The following is a 19,371-nucleotide window of genomic DNA, read 5'->3' as shown; positions in this document are numbered from 1 at the left end:
TCTTACTGTGACCACATCATATACAGCTGTGTCCTGCACGGCACAAAGGAAACCGGTGCATTTCGGAAATTTGAAATGGTATCACAGAGCAAACACTCATTGACGTCAGTGTTTCTACAGTGTAAATGAACGTTGTGTATTCTAATTTGGCACAGTGGGTTTTATGCAATTATTGTATTTCACAGAGTTTTTGCAATTGCCAGCTAGCCCCGTGGGGGTGGGGGAGGAGTAACCTGCACGCTTCATTGACTGCAAATTTGTGTATTGCAAATAATACCTCTGCTGTGATGGCATCCAGACATTCCTACTATTTCTTTATCTTTTCAAAACAATGGATGTTAGATACAAACCCCATGAATAATCTGAAGAAAATAAGAACTTGAAACATCCTGCCCTGCACCCTTTGTGTGTGTGTCTTTAAGCCTAATGGGTAGCACAGCCAGAAATAGCACAACCAAAGCTAACCCTTCAAATACTCAAGATATCCTCTCCACATACCTCTCCATATTCTCTCCATATCCTATGTAGCAGTCCCTCTTGATCTGGGGACCTTGTTACACTGCAAAGCTAACTCAGTATGTCTGGGGCTGCCCGAGAGTGCGGATGTGACAAGCTCGCAGGACCACCCTTTGAGCTTGGAGGAGAAGCCAGGGCTGGTCTGGGAGGTTTTGCCCGAAGGCCAGGAGGAAGTGGGCTCCATCCAGGTACTTACCCTGCATCTGACTCTGAGGCTGAGGGTTAAAGGCAGTGGAGTGGTTCAAGGAGGCCCGAGGGTTGGGTGTGGGGGCTGGGTGGTGTGGGCTGACCCTCATGGCCGTGCGACGCAGCTGCTCCAGTTCACTGAGCCGCTCGGAAAAGGACAAGCTCCCAGGCTTGGTGTGATCATCTAGTTTCTGACGATGTCCTATTGTGGGGAGGGGAGGGGAGGCAAGGAGGGAGGAGGGAAGAGATCAGAAAATGTATTGTGGATTTGCTAAAATTCGGGGTTTTCTTGTCCTTCCCCTCCCTCTGCCCTCACCCCCAACGTGGATTTGCTGGAGATTTGCACATTGGGTTGGCTCCCAGTAGAACTTTGGGGGCATTGTCTCCACAGCAGACTGGGGCCCCTTTTGTCATGTGGGCCACTGGGTGATCCCCCAGTCTGGACTCCACACCCACCCCAACCCTCTGCACCCATCTCCACTGGGCAGAAGGCAGTGGGCTTACAGGCCTTGGTGGGGGTGGTGATGGCGGGAGGTGGAGAAGGTGCATTAATTGTTGGCTCTTGGCCACATGCTGTGGGCTAAGTTATGGCAGCCAGGAGAGGTGCCCTCCCAGTGGCATCAGAACAGCCGCTCCCTGCTGCAAACCCAACCACCTACAGGTTTCAGAAGCTGCAAAGTGGGCGCTGGAGCTCAGTGGGCACACCCCTTCCAACAGGAAATGAGGTGTGGTTGCAAACCCACAGTCCCTGGGGAGGCTAGATTTCCTGTTAAATGCAGGGCATTGGGCAGCCCCTCAGCCCCTCTGGCTCTCCCTTTCCTCTCAAGCTTTTCACCAGAATTCTTTCTTCCCTGAAGCCGACTTTCCCAGGTGCACCTCCTAAGAGGGAACTGGTGTAGCCTAGGCCTCATCCAGTCTAGAATTCCCAGCAGGCCCGGCCACTGGAGCCCACAGCAGGCCACCAGCAGATTGGATGGGCTTCCTCGGAGCCTCAGGAATCCAAGGTGGGTCAGTAGGCCCTTCAGTGTCTGTAGAGACAATAAGTGTGTTTGCCTTGCTCCTCATCAAAATCATCGTCACCAGGATGCAGGGAGCAGAGGCCACTCGCATGGGACAGGCCATGAGGGTTGGGTCTCCTGTTTCCTCCCTTAATCCCCCATCAGAATGTCTTTAAACTAGAGACTCAGGCCTATCAAGCAGACTCGATGCCCTGATGGGCCGATACGGCCAAGGGTGGATGCCTCTGAGCTGCGTCCTCACCCCGTGGTTTGAATAAAGAGTCATTGACTGATTTCACAACATGCCCCCTCCCCCCGATTGTCAAGTGGCATCAAAACAAGATTGGAGAAGCAGCCTGCTTGTTGCCACAGTCAAGTTCTCGTTCACATGCCCTGGCCCAACCCTCAGCAGAAAGAAGGTCTCTTGATTCCACCCCTCCCCCTGCCCCAGCCCAAGCTAGGAGAGGACATTTCAGTCTGGCTCCCAATTGCTACAATTATAAAATTAAATTTTATAACTGGCATTATGGTTCCAAATCTCCGTGGCTTGCTGTTTCTTCCTGCTGCCAGGCCCCCTTGGCACAGTTGACCCTGTCTCAAATTCCACCCCAGAAAAAGGACCCACTATATTGCTGTGATTTTATCATGAACAAGACTTGCTTGGCTCCAAAATAAGGAAAAATACTTAAGCATAATATTTGTGCAGTTCAAATGCAATGCTCTCTCTTTTCATGTGTCACCAAGGCAAATCTGGACTCTGATTCAGCTCTGCAGCCCACAACACTCGACCTGAACACAAACAGCCTGAGTCACGCAGGGCCAGCGCACATGTGAGAGGCCTCTTACCGGCTGAGTATTTTAAGCACTGGCCTTATGGGCAAAAGGCCGTGAGGCCAGATCCCGGAACAACCCCTGTCATCTCTTTCCCTTAGAAGTACGAAAACGTCTTTTTCTAGAACATTCTATTTCAGTCAGTCATGGAGTAATCCAGTGTCTCTTGATGTAGCTTTCCTTGACTCCTCCCTCCTCTTATCTTTGTGACACAGTCTCAAGCTTCCTGAGGTGGTCAGACTGAAAAATCTAAAGTTTTCTTGCAGCAAAACCAAGAATCCCAACTCCAATGCCATTCAAAGCATAACAATTCTGCTCTTTAAATGCCTACTAATACCTGGTATTAGGAGTCAAGGAGAGAAGAAAGCAGGAAAAAGGATTCTGGAGAATTCTACTGCCTCAGACAGAGTGCTGGTTGGAGAAGTAATGGTGCAGAGACTTCCAGCAGGTTTTGTACCCATTTCAAAACTTCACATTCCTTGGGCACCGTGTCAAGGACAGTGGGTGACCCAGGGGAATGTTGTGTACGTGATCATTCTGAATACATGGCACTCAGCGTTTTGGAGAAAGGCTTTCAATTGTGTCTGCCTCACCCACCAAGCTTGGGGACCACGTGCCACCAAGAAACCAAACACGAATAAGTCATTTCAGGTAAGTCATGACTGTGGACAACGTGAGATGATGGAGATGATGGCGATGATGATGATGATGATTTATTAGTCACCCCTCTCCTTGCCCCATGCTTAAAACGTTTTAACATGTGAGCCATTTCTGTCCCAGCTGACACCTGCCAAAGTCGTAGCATTTACAGAGATTAAGTGATGGCTGCCTGCTTTAGCAGGAATGTTTGGGCATACCTCTCAGAGAAAACAATTCTTCACTCTAAGCTACTTCCCAAGCCCAGAGAGTCGAGGGGCTGAGTTTAATGCTGGACGAGTGTGAGTGTGTGTGTGTGTGTGTGTGTGTGTGTGTGTGTGCGTGTAGTTCATTTTATACCCTGTCCATGTATGATCCCTGGAGTAAGACTCTTCTTGCCTTTCCAGGGAGTGTTGTGCCCCTTCCTCACAAAGGTGCTAGAGGGTTGTAACACCAAGACTCCGGGGAAATAAAAAGCATTATCACAGTAAAGGTGTGGTTCAGATGCACTTACAAGGGAGATCAAAGGAAAACCTAATTCTTCTTTCTGAAACCATCAGATTTCATGTGCCAAATAGCAATATTTTGTGCGAAACAGAGAAGCTTCCAATACAAACTTGCAAGCTGGGGAAAATGAATGCTTTATGTCTTCAGTTTCCTGTATCTGGGTGCAATTAAAACATCAATTTGCCTCCTGAATTTTAAATACAGGAGAATGGGAAATGTCCACTATCAAATTCACTTTTCTTCTTTCTTACTAAGTACTAGGCTTCAGAGGGCAACAGGGAACTCAACCCTGGATCAAACATCTGGTAAAATTACGATGTAGCCCCAAACATGCATGCTGGTGGCCTGGCTTTCTGAGCACGTTGGAAGTAAATTATGAATGCTTACACGATGGCCCGTAAAATAGTGGCTACCTCAAGATTTCATACCGAATCTTACTGAATCTTAGGCCGAGTGGAAAAGGATAGTAAACCAGGGGTCTCTCTTACCATTTTCAGATTTTTGAAAAAAATACTTGATTAGAATTTTATTATATATGCAGAGTTATAAAAAGCCACCAGAAAAAGAATAAAAATAAATTAATCCCATTCACTAAATTTTACTTCATTCCAAAGACATATGTCCTGTAGTTCTCTGGAATAGCTGTCCATACGGCACCCTAAATGTTGTGATATTTGTGACAGATTATGGGACCAGCTTTCAGTTTTCTGCTGTGAAATTAGACTGAGTAAGCATGCATATCTCATCGAAAACTAAGCTGCCTTTTTCAAGAAACAATTGTTGATCTGCGAAATAAGGTATATGGTCTTCTAACAAAGATAACAGATAAGGCTAAATTGTAAACTTTTCCTGGAAAATTTTGGCTACCAAGAATCATTTTTGGCCGTCAGCACGTTTGTTCATGTTTCTGATGTGAGTTTACTAGTTTTCTTGATATAGTCTCAGCAGAAAAATGAGGGAGGTCTATACTCAAAGCATTGTCATGATAAGCAGTTGAGAAAAATCCATGTGAAATGATAATACCGAAAAGATATCTATCTATACATGTGTATGTGTATATATACATATCTATCTATCTATCTATCTATCTATCTATCTATCTATCTATCTATCTATCTGTAATATCTATCTAGCATCACATTGTGATTCGTCTAAAAGGACGTATGTATTTCAAAAGAGGTTTGCCAGTTAGTCTCATATTAATGACATGGATCTGGATATAAAAACCTGGATTGTTCTTTCCTTCATTTGCTCCTGCTTTATGACTATGGAAAATAAATTGATGTGTGGTAGAGGACAGCTGCTTTTTCCTGGTATAACAGTCCAATCTCTAGGTTCCAGGGTCATCAGAGTCATCAGAACTTTAAAGCAATGGTACTGAGTGTGAATATGATCCTTTTTTAAAGTACCTCCCAGGTGGTGAAATACATCTTCCAAACTGCAAACCTACCCATCTGCTGGCTGATTTAAAGTTGGGCAATATTGTCTCATATTATATATTGTGTATATGTTATATGTACAATATATAATGTAATATAAAATATGTAAACGATGCGATGTGTATGTTAATATATCAGACATTAGAATACATGTTATATATACATGTTTACATATCATTGAATGTTATAGAAACATAGGTAGCTTAACTTTTCCCTCATGTCTTCCCATATTATTAAGCTAACAGACGAGCACGAAGTTGGAATACTTCAGAACTGGAGAAGGGCCAGAAAAATCAGCCATACGTCTTAACTGACATGCAGGAAGTGAAGTTCAGAGAAGTTATGTCATTTATCCAATGTCACACAGCTAATGAGAGAAAGAGGGCAGGCCTGAAAACACCTCTCCCCCACCTCGTGCTCAATGCACCTAGAAATAGCAAATTCTGCGAACCCCAAGTGAATAGAGAGGAGAGGCTGTAGATCATGGGGACCCTAGAGCACTTTACTAATGTGTACTCTCTGCCCTTACAATCCCACTTTTGTTCCTGCTTGTGCTTCGAACAGTGGAGCCAGAGCTGCACGGTGGGTGATCTGTAGTGACTAGAGAGCTATGTCTCAGCCAACGCTCTGGCTTGGTAGGTCCGGGCTGGGGCCCGAGAATTTAGATTTCTGCTAAGGTGCAGTTATAGATGCCGCTGGCCCAAGGGACATACTGGGAGTGTCAGTGAGAGAGGAAGCGACCCCTCCCTTTGGTGTGTGTGCTTTCAATGTGCTTCTAATTTGCTGTGGGCTGGAAATTAAAACACCAAATATACCAGAACTGTGTTTAGACTAAGTGTCCATAGGCACTGAGTGATGACTTTGTTTGGGTGATACTATTGGTCTTTTTCTTAATTGTTAAATTCTTCGATGTATACAAAGCAGCTGAAAATGCCAAAAGTCTGCCCAGCAGAGAGATGGGCGACTGTCTCTTTCTCACCGTCACTGAGATGAGTCAGTGAGCTGCTATGATAATAATCAGGCTGATGTCTAAGGTGAACCCAGAATTCTCAAGTGGGAAGTAACTCCCACCCTGCCTGAGACAGGAAGGACCAACTATTCCACTCCAGAAATGTACCAGTTAAGACCTATGAGCCCCAACAAAAATGAGGGTGTTCATGCAGAAGCCATAATCCTTTTGTCCCCTCAGGAAACAACATGGCACCAGGGAAATGTGACTGCCTGTCTGGGTGTTAAGACCTCTCCATCCTAATCTGCTTTTCCACCCAACTCCCCTGTGGACAAGAGCAAGTTTCTTCATCACCCAGCCTCCTTATCTGGACGGCTGGAATTAAAGGACCAAGACGGATGACCCCAAGGGGCTCTGAAAGCATTCACAGCAATTACGTCTGCAGTGATTAGCTACTCAACTGGTTCTTGTTGGAGGACTCTAAGCACAGGCTTTCTTAGACCGCTTCATATGACAGTAGGATTCTCTCTCTCTCTCTTTTTTTGTCCACGTAGATACCTGGGCTCTGGGAACCAGTCCCAAGCCTGACTGTCAACTGGTCTTCAGAGCTCTACCTTGACCCCCATCAGGTCTTCAAATCTGGGGTTCCACCGGGCCTGGCCTGCCTGCCGGTGAGCCCCTGCTGTCCAGAGAAGCCACTCTCCCTCTGCCTCCTGCTGTTTCATCAGTGGCCTTTCAGACAGTTAACAGTGACCTTGGAAATCACTTTTCACGGCTCTTCTCCTCTCTCGCCTCAAGCCTTCACTTAGCCTTTCCTGCTGTTTTACCGACTGGGACATCCTGTTCTGTTTTTGCTCTTCCCCATTACCTCCCAAAGGCAGCGTCCAGACAGAGTGGGCCATTAAAGTCACATTAACCTGCTGGGAATTTGTCAGGGGCTACAGCTGGGAAAAAGCCACTCTGCCAAAGCTTAACCCAAAGTCTCATTTCCCTGCTTCTCTTATGGGTTAGAAAATAATGACGCCTTTCTGGCCCCTGCCCACCCCTCCCATCAGAGGCAAGAGGACTGTAAGCTTCAGGTTGTGCTCGTCACCCTCCCTGGGCAACTGTCCCCTCCCCGCACCACGAGCCTCATGCAGGGCTTCTGGCTCCTTGCTCATGCCCCTCCTACCTCCTCCTACAGGCAGATAAATCAGAGCGAGACAGTGGGGAAAACACACTGGGATACCTCCCCTTCCCAGGTAATGTCCTAGGGACACGATGATTTACCCCAGGAGAGTCACCAACAGGGACAGTGGTGCCTTTGGTTGGGAAGAGCTATGTTTCTCTTGCAGGTGACAACAGGTAAGCGAGTGATCACCAAGTCTGCCTACACATGAGGCTCCCCTATGCTGGGTCTTCCCAAACCATAGTCCTGCACGGGTCCCTCACGAGCCATTAAGTGCACATGTTAGAGGTCAGGCTGGCACTTTGCTTTCCTGCTTTCTAAGGTGAATCCCCCCTACTTGAAACTACAAGGTAGACCATTTGAGTTCCCCGTTCTGCTCCAGCCATATTGGCCACCTGCCTATTGCTGCTATATGCCTGCCTCAGGGCCTTTGCACTTGCTGTTTCCTCTACGCAGAACCTTCTTTCCCCAGAAACCTGTGGAGCGATCCCTCTTACCCTTCAAGTCTTTCTTAAATTTCATGTTCTCCCTGAGAACTTCCTGAACAGCCGATTTTAAGTGGCAAAATGTCCCCTACCTGACCAATCCCTACCCTTTAGCTTTGGTTTTCTGCATAATCCTAGTTAATGTTATTTATGGTCTATCTGTGCCCACTGGACTGTAAACTCCATGAGGGTCGGATTTTGTCTGTTTTCTTCACAGCTGAGACCCTAGCACCTGGCACATAGTAGGCTCACTAAATGTTGACTGAATGACCAACTGACTGACTGAATGCTCAGACCCTTCATGACGGGGGCCATCCAATTGTCCTCCATTTAACTGTAGGAAAGGAAAATTCATTTGGGGCAAAAGAAGTTTGAACCAAAGTTTTCAGCTGAAATGGAACAGTAGGAGCCTCAGAAAAACTACTTGTTGAGGGAAAAATATCATCACTGAGCATATGGAGTTTCATGGAGAATTGTCTCATCAGAAGTTAAGGGAGTCTGCAAAACTCACATGCAGGATCGCACAGCTGCCCTCAAGTCCGTGGGCTAAGACATAACTGCTAGACAAAACGTAAAAGGAAAGCTGTAGAAAGCCACAGCAGCGTGGAGAGGAAAGCCAGCTGGGGCCAAAGCAAGATCAACAAATACACACTTCGGGCTTCTGGGGGAGACCCACACAGGGCCTATACCATTTCTCTGCCTCCCCAAACCATGCCCACCCCCTTGCCCCAAATTCACAGAACAAAAAGAGAACAAAACTAAGCTCCCTGCAGTTCAAGACTCCTAGTAACAGACAGTGGCGTGTTCAGCTCACTCACATGAGCTTTTTGAGACCTGGGCCCCCTGAGAGCAGAGTAGTCATTGGTCGGCGCTAGTTACCTCCAGTTTCTGTTTGGTGACTAAGGAGGTAATTGTAGCTTAGGGCAGAGAACCAGCCTGGTTTCTTTTCCTCTTGACCAGAGGTGGCCCTCTGTGGGGGTGCAGACAGCTCACAAGTTCAAGAGTCTTTCTCCTCTAGCAGGCTGTAATTCCAGCTATTATCAACCCTCCCTTGGTGAAGGGATTGTCTGGAGAAAGCCCCCTGTTGGGGAGTAATTAAAAAGTAACCCGAGAGAGGTAACTGCTGGTAATGTGGATTCACTTATCTGAGTAGCCCTGCCCCCATGGATGGGCTCTGAATAGGAGGGGACTTGGGAAGGGTAGGCTTTGGGGGGTGGTGGGGGGGAGTGTTGGACTCTCAGGAAATGCTGCCTGGAGCCTCTGCACTGGCTTTGCAGTTCAGCTCTTCAGCAGAGCTGGCCCCCAGGCAAGTTCTGAGGAGAAGGAGCAAATGACCCCAGAGGCCCACCTGCTTCATCCTCACATTGCCCGGCATTCCTGCTGTCCACACAGGCCTCCCGATCTCCCTGCACTGCACGTCTCCACTCCCTCCCGCACCGGCACATACCACACATAACTGGCAGAGGTGCTGAGCGTGTTCAGACAGGACCGGGGTAAACTGAGAGTCCTTCCAAGGTTGGGTTGCACCTCAGAAAAACTGGGAGAAGACGAATGAATGAATGAATGAATGAATGAGTGAATAGCCTCCCTTTTCCTGGGCTAGACTCATTCCGGGATGCGCACGCCACAGCGTGTAGAATAATTTCTATTCCTCTGTACTTCTGATAGGAGGAAGAAAGTTCCCTCTTCGTCCTGCCCTGGGCCCAGGGCCTTTCCCAGCAGCTGGGCTGCAGCATCTGATTCCCACCCCTCGTGTCACAAATGCCAACTGAATTCTGGGCTGGCCTTAATGGGGCAGGAGACCGAGGGGCCAGCCAAAACCCTTTAGGAGATGGCTAAGCAGGCCCTGGCTGGTACAAAAGGACTGTGGCACCCAGGCCACTCACAGCTCCTGAGCACTCACATGTCAGAGAACTAACAGTAACTAGTAGTCACTTTTAACCGGCTATTAGCCCTACCTCACACCATCCAGAGAAAAAGGTTTCAGGTAGTTTGGGGGATGATGGCCTCACTCAGGCTAACTTTTACCTACTGTTGTCAACACCTACCTGAGAAGGAGTATCTGGGAGGGGAGAGGGAATCCCCCTCCACCAGTTACCTGAAACGGCAAGTGGCTATCTGTCTGGGACACCCAAAGAGCCACAGCACCGTGATGAAAACATTGGTCCCACGGCGTGCCAGGTGACGTTAAGAGGGAAAGTTCTATTTATTCCAAGACACAAGCGCCCGCATTCACCCCGGTGACCACATCGGAGCCAGTTATGGAATGAAAGACGAGAAGCCTGTCCATACTTCCCTCACAAAACCCGGCAACATTGTCCTGTCCAAATCCTTTCCAGATTTCAAAGTAACAGACCAGCACCTTTCTCTGTCTTTACCTTGGGACTCTGCCGCTGGATGGCTGGCTGGGTGGGTGGGACCATCTTCTCAGCTCCTCTCTGCTAAGAAGGCAATAGGAGCACCGCCTTTTCAACGAATGTTTTGAACTTTCTCTCCTTTTAACTTCTCAAACAGTCCCTCTTCTGTGTGAATACTCTGGTGTGTAAAAGCAGTACTGCAGCTCACTGAGTGAGCCCTCAGATTATGTGAGTGTTTTCTCAGCCTGAGGGGGGCCCCCACTCCCTTCCCTGTCTCTTCCCCACCCCCAACCTTTTTTTTTTTTCTTTTAACCACTTCTGCTTCCTTCATTTTCTTTGCAGCTGCAGCAGAGAGATATAGTACAGCTACTGTATAGCATTTTGAAAGCGAGGCCTCTGAGAGCTTTCCAAACTCCATACAAGCCGGTTATTCTCCAGCTTGTTTTCTTTGGCTTCAGTTAGTAACACAGAATGAGTCAAACAGTATTAACTTTCAATAGGGAAGTGGTGTGGTCAACCAAAGCTGTTTGCGGCTAGATTGTGAAGATAGGTAGGGCAGGTAATGAAGACCAGCCCATAATACTGTGTGGAGGCAAAGGAGGGGGACAGCCTCGCTCAGAAACCTCCAACAGTTCAGTCAACAGGACTCACGCCATCTTTTTTAGTTGTCTGAGGCATTAACATGGAGGTCTCTGTCCGGCCAGCTTCAGGAAGTTGACCATGTTGGGGCTCTATGGCTCACACAATTGAGCACTTTGTGGGAGTAAGGATTTTTTTTTTTTTTTTTTTAAATGATGTGAAAGTCATGGGAAATCTAGTTGGGGTGATGTCCCCTACTTATGGCACGTCACTCTGGCATGGATCTTTATTTCTTTCTGCAGCTTGGGGAATGAGCAGACGTATCTCCCTCCCTACTACTTCCTGTGTGGCCCTCCCCCAGGCCTGGATCACTGTCTCTCCAAGTTGGCCGCAGCTACAGGTGAGAAGATGATGTGTGGAAAGTGCATTCACTCCTACAGATTTCAAATTGTACTTTTAAAAGCTGATAAGGAGCTTCAGGTCATCAAATCCTCTGTCTCTGTCTCTCTGTTTCTCTGTCTGCCTCTCTCATTTTGCAGATGAAGAAACAGGCTCTGAGAGGTGATGTGGGCTGCTGAGCTTCGAAGAGCCAGCTGAGGCCAGAACCCAGTCTCCCAAGCCAGCGGTTTTTCTACCCGGCTGGCCGCTCCCTTGCCCAGGGCTCAGGATTCCTTTTCAGTTCAACACGGCAGCTCCTGAGAATCAGACTCCAATTTCAGCATTTTCCAGTTCGTTCTCCCTGCCCTCAGCTACCTATTTATTTTCAGACTGGCTGAATCACCCAAGGAATAGAACGAGTGTCTCCCAACCTGCACCCGGCAGCATGTCTGCAAATGAACAGGACAACAAGCCCTCCTCTGGAGCCTTGAAAGATTGTCACCTCCGAGCAGCTGCAGTTTTCACTCGTTCTGGGAAACTGGCATGAAGGCTCAATGGTGTAACATTTCACCTCCCCGAAATCTAATCCAGAAATCTCAGGCAAGCAGCATATATAAAAAGCCATGGGTGAAAAAAAAAAAAAAAGAGTAACGGCTAAGCAAGTTACACGACAATCTTACATGCTTTGCAAGCCTTTCATTGAAAAAAAAAACCAAAAAAAGGAATCATAGAGTTGTAGAGCAAAAACTGTATTTGGTTTTGTAAAGAAATAGATATTAAAAAAACACTCAACTCTTAGCTGTCAAGGCTGCTTCTTTTTGTTTCGAACATTCTTAAAGAGTATATACTAGTGGGTAAAGAAAACATTGAGATAGTCTAACAGGGAAAGGTAAAATTCCTAAAAGTATGGCTTTCCATGGGGACTCATTTAAATATCTTTATTTTTTTCTACAATTTTTTTCTCATCGATCCCCAAAACCATGACGAGATGAAATCTACCTTTAAGAATAATAAATAGTGTTTATTATTTATTAAATAATATTTTATTTACAATCCCTCAGATTTTTGTATAATACATCCAATAATAATAGGTTTCTATTATTATTTTTCTATTATCTAATTACATATCTATTATAATTCTATTATCTAATTGATAGACTGTTTACAAAGCACCTTGATATATATTATCTCAATTCATCCCAAACAACCCTATGCAGTAGACAGAGCTCAGATTACTATCCCCATTTTACAAATGACCCAGTGGAAGCTTCTAAATGCTGAGAATCTTGCCAGGTCCCACAGCAACATGAGTGCTAACATTAAGAAACAACTACATTTTGAGAAAATCTTTGTTTGGAAAAAGACTACCTCTCTCCAAGGAAGCCAGGAATACGGTTTTTTAAGAGAAATAAGTTGTTTAAGTCAGTTCAGTGATTCAGTATTTGGGGCTAATAATAGGTAGGGTGGGGGAAAAAAGAGGAGAGGAAAAAAAGCCCTTGTTGTATTATATTCTGAGAGCCCAATCTGCCAAAAACAATTTTTTTTGAAAAATAGCTTGGCAATGGCAAATGTCTGGTCCCGACTCGGGCAGAAGTCTAGTAGTTTCCCCTGGGAAGGGCTATGGCTTGAGGGAAGGGGACCACCCTGTGTCCAGGGCATGTGCTCTAATGACAGATGATATTTAAGGAGCATCTATCTCTGTGCCAGGCACTACGCTGTTGTCAGATGTGCTACTTGACTAAATCCACACAAAACTCCCCCAAGACAAGGATATCATCTTTCTGGTTTTGGAGAGGCCAATCTGATCACAGAGGAGAAGCAAGGTTGAATCAGGCAGCCAGCTCTCTAGCTGGGGCCGCCAACCACCCTGGGAGAGGCAACCACCCCAGTCTGCCTCTCAGCCTATCTCATTTAATCCTCACACGCCCAGGGGTCACTAAGCCCATTCTACAGATGGGAAAACTGACACACAGCTAGTAAGTAGCAGGGATTGGATGTGGGGTCAGGTTGGTTCAACTCCAAACTCCTCTCTCACTTCCTCAGGCTCACAGATCTCTGCTTCATTTCTGCAACTCGGGCTGTACCTTGTTAGTAATATCAGAAATGATGTCAAAGATGTGACTTACGCATATTTCTCCTTAGCTCTTTATAATGAGTGAATTGGAAATATCATAAAACCACTTCAGAGGTAAGTAAAAATAAGGTGATACTAGGAACAAATTAAAAAAGGGCCATAAATGTACACAGTACTTAAGAACTTACTTATTTCAGATATTTACTTTTTATCTCAAATGACCAGAAGACTGACCTCTAAAGCCATGGTGAACAAAAACAAAAACTAAATCAAACAAACAAATGGAATTTCAAATGTCCGTCATTTCAGTATATGAAAGTACACTGAAAGATTTCAACAACAGTCTGAGTTTTAGTCAATACTTGCTTTAATGGAACCTGAGTATATGTAAATCATCAAAGTACCAAAGTAATGTATTGCCATTAACTTACTTTATAGGGGTCTAGGGAGTTGGCAGATTAATTCAATTGTGTTCCTTTAAAAAAAAAAAAAAAAGCAAACAGAAAGAACTTTGCTTTGGGCACTTAAATTTTTTTTTTTTATTTTTTTTTTGCCTTGGCTTTCATCTATAACTGTATCTCCAGAATATTTGGCTACTGGCTAGAGCGAATTTTCCTAGTAACACTGCATGACTTAGTTGTACATGGAACTTGATATAAATATACCACGTGTAAGTCACGCTATGAAAAAGTCATTTCACATCCAACCAAATGTCAGTGTCTTGTGATGTGTCTGGTAATACAGCTGTAATGCCCAGTAATAGATTATACCTAATTTACCCCTTTCTTTATTGCCAACTTTTCAGAGTAAGAAAAGCAAACCGTTAAAACAAATTGTTTATAAAAGAAAAGAACACGGAAAGGACGGGAGAGCACAAATTGCAAGTTAGCACAAATAAACACGGACCTAGTGCCAAGGGTTGCTTTCACTTAACTTATTTAAGCTGATCTCCCAGGTATATATGAAAGTGTGCGTGTGTGTGTGCGTGTGTGTGTGTGTGTGTGTGTGTGGTGGTGGAGGAGTTCTATCACACTCACCAGATCCAATTTCTACTAATGACTTTTTTTTAGCTACACAGCTTTACAGGAAAACAACCCAAGCCTTTGGGAAAATTCAAGGAAAGTTTTTTTTTTTTTTCGTTTTTTCAAAATGAAAAATGGAAAGTGGCTAATGTATGGAAAAAATTGTGTATCCACCCCAAAACCGAGAAGCCAACGTGTTACAATGTGTGGCAGCGCTGTGATGTGCCAACTGCAATCCATCCATGTCCACGATCACTCCACACGTTGTGTGTCCACCCACCCGCCACGGGAGATGTGCGCCCAGAACATGGGCCACTCGCGCCTGCAGCAGCCACGGTTACCAGCATCGCAGCTTAAGCACTCCCCACAATGCAACTAGATGGCAGGTATGGACCACAGCTGAGCTGCTCCTCAACCATCCCAGGAGGGGGCTGCACCATCAGGCCACGAGGTGGGAGGGCAGCAGAGTACCATGTCATTGGAATGTACCACTGAACATCTTCCGGGGAGGATGAAGAAAAGCCCTATCAAACAGATATCCCACAAATGCAAAAACAACAACAACACACACAAAAAATCAAAACCACAAAAAACACCCAAAACAAGTCTAGAAAGGCACGTTAGTTTTGGAAACTCAGAGGGTGACTGAGCGCATTTTCTACTCTGCAGAGCAGCGCTGTAGCTAGCCAGTTGGTGAGCAGCATTAGTCCCAAGCCAGAATTCAGACCCTAAGAGACTCTGGCACATACCGTGTCAGTGTCCTAGCTCAGTGTGGAAAAGCCACTCCAATAGCCATATTGTGCATATATTGGAAAGGACCCTTACATTGGATCTCAAGTACGGACTTTTGATGTTACTGAGACAGGATTTATATCCCTGAGTTTTTCACGAAGTTCACTATTTGGGGGCAAGACTGTTTTACCCATGAAGGATTTAGGAACAGTGCCCGGAGTGTTTCAAGGGTCCATAAAAATGCCAGAAAAGAAATTTTACTGGGTCTAAATACAAAAGGAAAACTGAAAACAAAACAAAACAAAACTCAAAATGTTTCATTAAACATCTAAAACATGAAACATTATGGCAACTTCATGAATTTTTAAACTTAGGATTCACCAATCTTTTTTGCTTAGAGTTTCCTTATAGCACAGGATTACAATCCTAAATGCAAATAATTGTTCTATCTTCCAAACACTTCTGTGTGCCAGGCACGGTTTAAAACGTTCCACAGAGGCTGTCGCAATTAGCCTCCCAGCCCAGTGAGTACAGCTACTGTCCCTGTTTATGGAAGCTCAGCCAAGCCAGCCACCCCCAAGTATGGTCACCTACACAGTTAGCAAGTGCCCAAATGCAGATCTCAACCACTGATTGTAATTATATGTCGATGGCAGCAAAATCAGGGCCACGGGAAATGAGTTCCTCATAGCCAGATAATTTCAAAAACAAATGATAAAAGTCCTTTTAAAACTTTACAGCAAAAAAAAAAAAAAAATCTAAAATATAATCTGGGTGCACGTGCACATGTCTGATGTGACATAGGCCGGCATTGCCTAGGGGAGGAGGGGAGGCCCGGGGGGGCTCAGCCTCTCAGGGGCCCTATTTGTGGGACAATGTAGGGCTTTGCTTTTCTGACAATGTTTTGTTACCTGTTCCGAGTGGGAACTAATTTAGAGATTATCTCATTCCATTGCTTAGTTCCAGGGAAGGGGAAAGTGAGGACGAAAGCACTCAATTGCCTGACTTCACATCCTTTACCCTAGAGGCGTCAGTGTGAAACCCGGGGCCCCCAGTTCAGGATCCAGAGACTTTTTCACAGGTTTCAAGATTAAGAACCTAAGGCCTAAATGAAGACAGACTTCTTTTTCTCTTTCAGCACTTTATAGTAAATTCTAACAAGCACTATGACACATTAGCTTAGCTCTCGACCTCACAGGTGTGGCATTCAAAATTAGTGATATGGGTTTGCAATGGTCCCAGTGGAAAGGGAAACTCAAGGTAATGGTTTAAGTTTTATTCTGTTTCTTCTCTCCCCCTGTTCTCTATGTTAGACTGAGAAGGTACTAGATCGTTCCTCGGGGTTCTCACTGGAACCTAGAAGGAACTTTTTTCTTTCTGCAGCAATACAAATGCCATCTAAAAATCTGAGTGACTTCTGTCTAAATAGGGCTAGTTACCAAGAGGTCACAGGCCTACCCAGGTCTCAGCAAGCTGATGAGGTGGGTTATTACTGCTTCCAGGACAGAAGCACACTCCTTCCAGGATCGTCTTACATTCCCATCATTCTTAGCCTGAAATAAGTCTGCTGCAAACTCAAGGGTCAGGGACATCTTTATGTACATAAAGTTTTTCTTGGTCTAGCTTGATACTACTAAAAATAATAAAGAGAAAGAGATTTCTAAACTCACTGGAACAGTCTGGGCAGGATTATTAGTAATGCTTCAAAAACTGCTTTTGCCAGCTGTTCAGGGAGTTGGGGGGCTCAGAACTATGAGAATTACAGCACCAGTGGAATTCACCCCAGAAGGTCCATCTTAGCATCAAAATGCCTTTCAAAGTGGGAGGAGGAAGAGAAGTAAAGAACATTTTCCCTGTTTGACCCTCTGTCTGTCTCCTACTTTATATCTGGGTGGGAGTGGAAAAAGAATTAGGTCCTTTTTCTTTTGTGGGTCAGGATTTCATCTAGAAAGAATGGAAGTCCAAATCCGATATTTGAAGAATCTAAGGGAAGAGGGAATAGGCAGAGCCCCATTCATTGCCTGGAAGACTTGCTTTGTGTAAGTCCCAGCGAACAAAGTGACTGTGGATTGATAATCATAATCCAGAGATCAAGAACTATGAACCATCTGGCATTCCAGTAACCGGACAGGAGCAAAGAACGACACAAAATTTTCATCCTCCGCGTGGCTGCACGCTATGCTCCTGGGTTCTCTAGGAAGAATTGCCAAAGGGGGACCTGATCTCAGACTTTCACCTGGTGGCCGCCTGCATGCCAGCACTGGAGGAAGAGGTTTATGTTGTACCCCATCTGCACTTCAGGTCCCCATGGATGCCACGCCCCCAAGCAGACCCTGGTGACTGACACGGAACCAACTGTCGCATGTGTGACAGTGTGGCTGCATATTGGGTCATGGCCCCTGCCCCCAGCATACATGTTACTGAGCCCTGCCCAAGGGAAAATGCTGATTCCTTCCTGTCAGTACAAAAATGACCACTGCTGCCAAGGTCACGAGGTCCTGCTTTCTCGAAGACAACTGTATTTGAACCAGAATTGTATTGATAAACTCTCCTAATAAAAACTTTCTGGAACAGAAACTTTAATACAACGAAGCTCAAGGACCAGTTGGTGCGGTTCTTAAAATCAGACGTTGGCGTCGCAGCATCTGGACTGCTCCGTTTCAATTCTGCTCACTAACCATGTGACCTTGGCAGGGGACTCCATGTCACTTTGCTTCAACTTCCTTATCTGTTCTTGTGGAGATTATACCAACTCACAGATGCCAGCACTTTAAACGATCAGTACTGTGAGCTGTTATTATTATTAGGTGTTTTTATTATTAAGAGAAAAATAACATTAAAAAAAATGAGTTTCTATTGGTCAATCACAAGAACAATCTGTAAACACTTCTGCTCATCCCACCCTTTTCTGGATAAACTTGATTTCAAGTGCTTTTATGTCCATTATTGCCATAAGTTTACAGGGACTTTTCACATATTCCTCTTTGCACATGAAACACACTCGCTATTTATTATATAAAGATCCTGTTTCTTCTCTCTCTGTATACTATAGGTTTGCTATTTACATTCAGAATCATAGAAGAAAATTCTACTCGTGTGACACAATCTCGAACAGGTCCTTAACAAAGCAACTGAGTGATGGGGAGTTAGGCCCTTCAATTGAACTACTTTAACTTCCTATTAAAAAAAAAAAAAGTTAGTTGGCAAAAAATCGAGTGCCCCAGAAAACAGCATCTTCTAAAGTTTTTAAGTAATGGGTCCACCTCGTTATCCGTCCTTAATTGTGACTCTCAAGAGCTCCAGCACAACAGCTACTGTGAGGGCTCCTTTAACCCAAGGGCAGAAATTGTCCCAGAAATGCCCAATACTTGTTTTATTAACCTTTTCCATTTTTAATTAGGTTACTCAATGTTCCAGATGTAACAGATTCCTAGCCAGACAGGTGATGGCTCATGACATCAGAATGACTGTCCAATCCACACCATTGGGAACCACCTAACCCCCGTCGCTGGGTCACTTATGGTCCCAGCTGCTCTGTCTCCTCAAGCTCTCCTTCGCAAAATCACTTTCTCCACAGCACTGAGCTCATTCATGTATTCAAATTATTTCAGGATATATCTGCAGAGAATATGCTTTGGTGTTTCAATATTATCATGTTACAGATGCACAGGCTAAATGACAGACACTGGTCCTCCGTGGAGAGCCCAGGACACCTGATCGCTGTTTCTGTTATGTTCAAGGCAGAGTCACTGCTATCTTTTTCAGTAGGTGCTCCAAATGAAAAAAAAAAAAAAAAAGTACATAAAAATAACTCTCAAACATCCTTTGTTTTTTGTTTTGTTTTGTTTTGTTTTGAATTTTTATAAGAGTTTAGAGTTTATTTGAGCCAAACTGACAATATACAGTAGGGAGCAAGATCTCAAATACATTTTTTGTGTGGAAAAATCCTTTCACTCTATCTTTCAGGCTTAAAGAGAATACTGTCTTCTAATATGTTAACATGCTACTAAGTATTCTACCTAGGAATTGAAAATAGATCACCCATAGCTGCTTGTAAGAACGGATCCCAGCAGAGGACACCTCCTGATGCTTTTCTTTCTCCATCATAAATTTAATTTTTCAACAATTCGTAATGTCTCTATTGGTTTGAAACAATGAGTTATCCCATCAGCCTGGCCAACAGACGGTTGTGGCACGTTCTGTAATTCTTAGTCCTTTTCTTAATTATTCAAGTGGCAGGTTGAATGAGATAGGCTTTCCTTCTGTTTTTTTTTTTGCATGAATGTTTCACGCTGAAGGCTCCATGTCTGCTACGATGCACTACCATTCCCCCTTTCTAGACAGTCTTATAACTGAGACAAACATGCGAAGTCATTTAAGCCAAAATCTTATTTCAAACAGGAGGATACTGAGGCCAGGTCAGAGAGTTTAGTATAGACCATGTATAGGTGTTATGGTATGGATGGAGAGGGGATTGGATGGACGGATGGACGGATGGACGGATGGACAGATGG

General features: G+C 44.9%; 1 protein-coding gene across 2 annotated transcripts in view; it reads right to left on the bottom strand.

Moving 5' to 3' along the window:
- Nucleotides 1-19,371, bottom strand: part of RUNX1 (RUNX family transcription factor 1) — a 233,400-nt gene that overhangs the window by 40,566 nt on the left and 173,463 nt on the right. Inside the window, exon 7 of one of the 2 annotated variants that reach the window (XM_019730261.3) lies at nucleotides 713-904. The exons of the other annotated variant lie outside the window; for it this stretch is intronic. Coding sequence (XP_019585820.1) covers nucleotides 713-904 — 192 coding nt within the window. The remainder of the gene's footprint in view (nucleotides 1-712; nucleotides 905-19,371) is intronic. 2 annotated transcript variants of the gene reach the window in all.

This window comes from Rhinolophus sinicus, chromosome 17 (genome assembly GCF_057876585.1).
Source record: "Rhinolophus sinicus isolate RSI-liver-muscle chromosome 17, RSI-T2T, whole genome shotgun sequence".
NCBI classification, from domain to species: Eukaryota; Metazoa; Chordata; class Mammalia; order Chiroptera; family Rhinolophidae; genus Rhinolophus; species Rhinolophus sinicus.
This window is presented reverse-complemented; position numbering and strand designations above follow the sequence as displayed.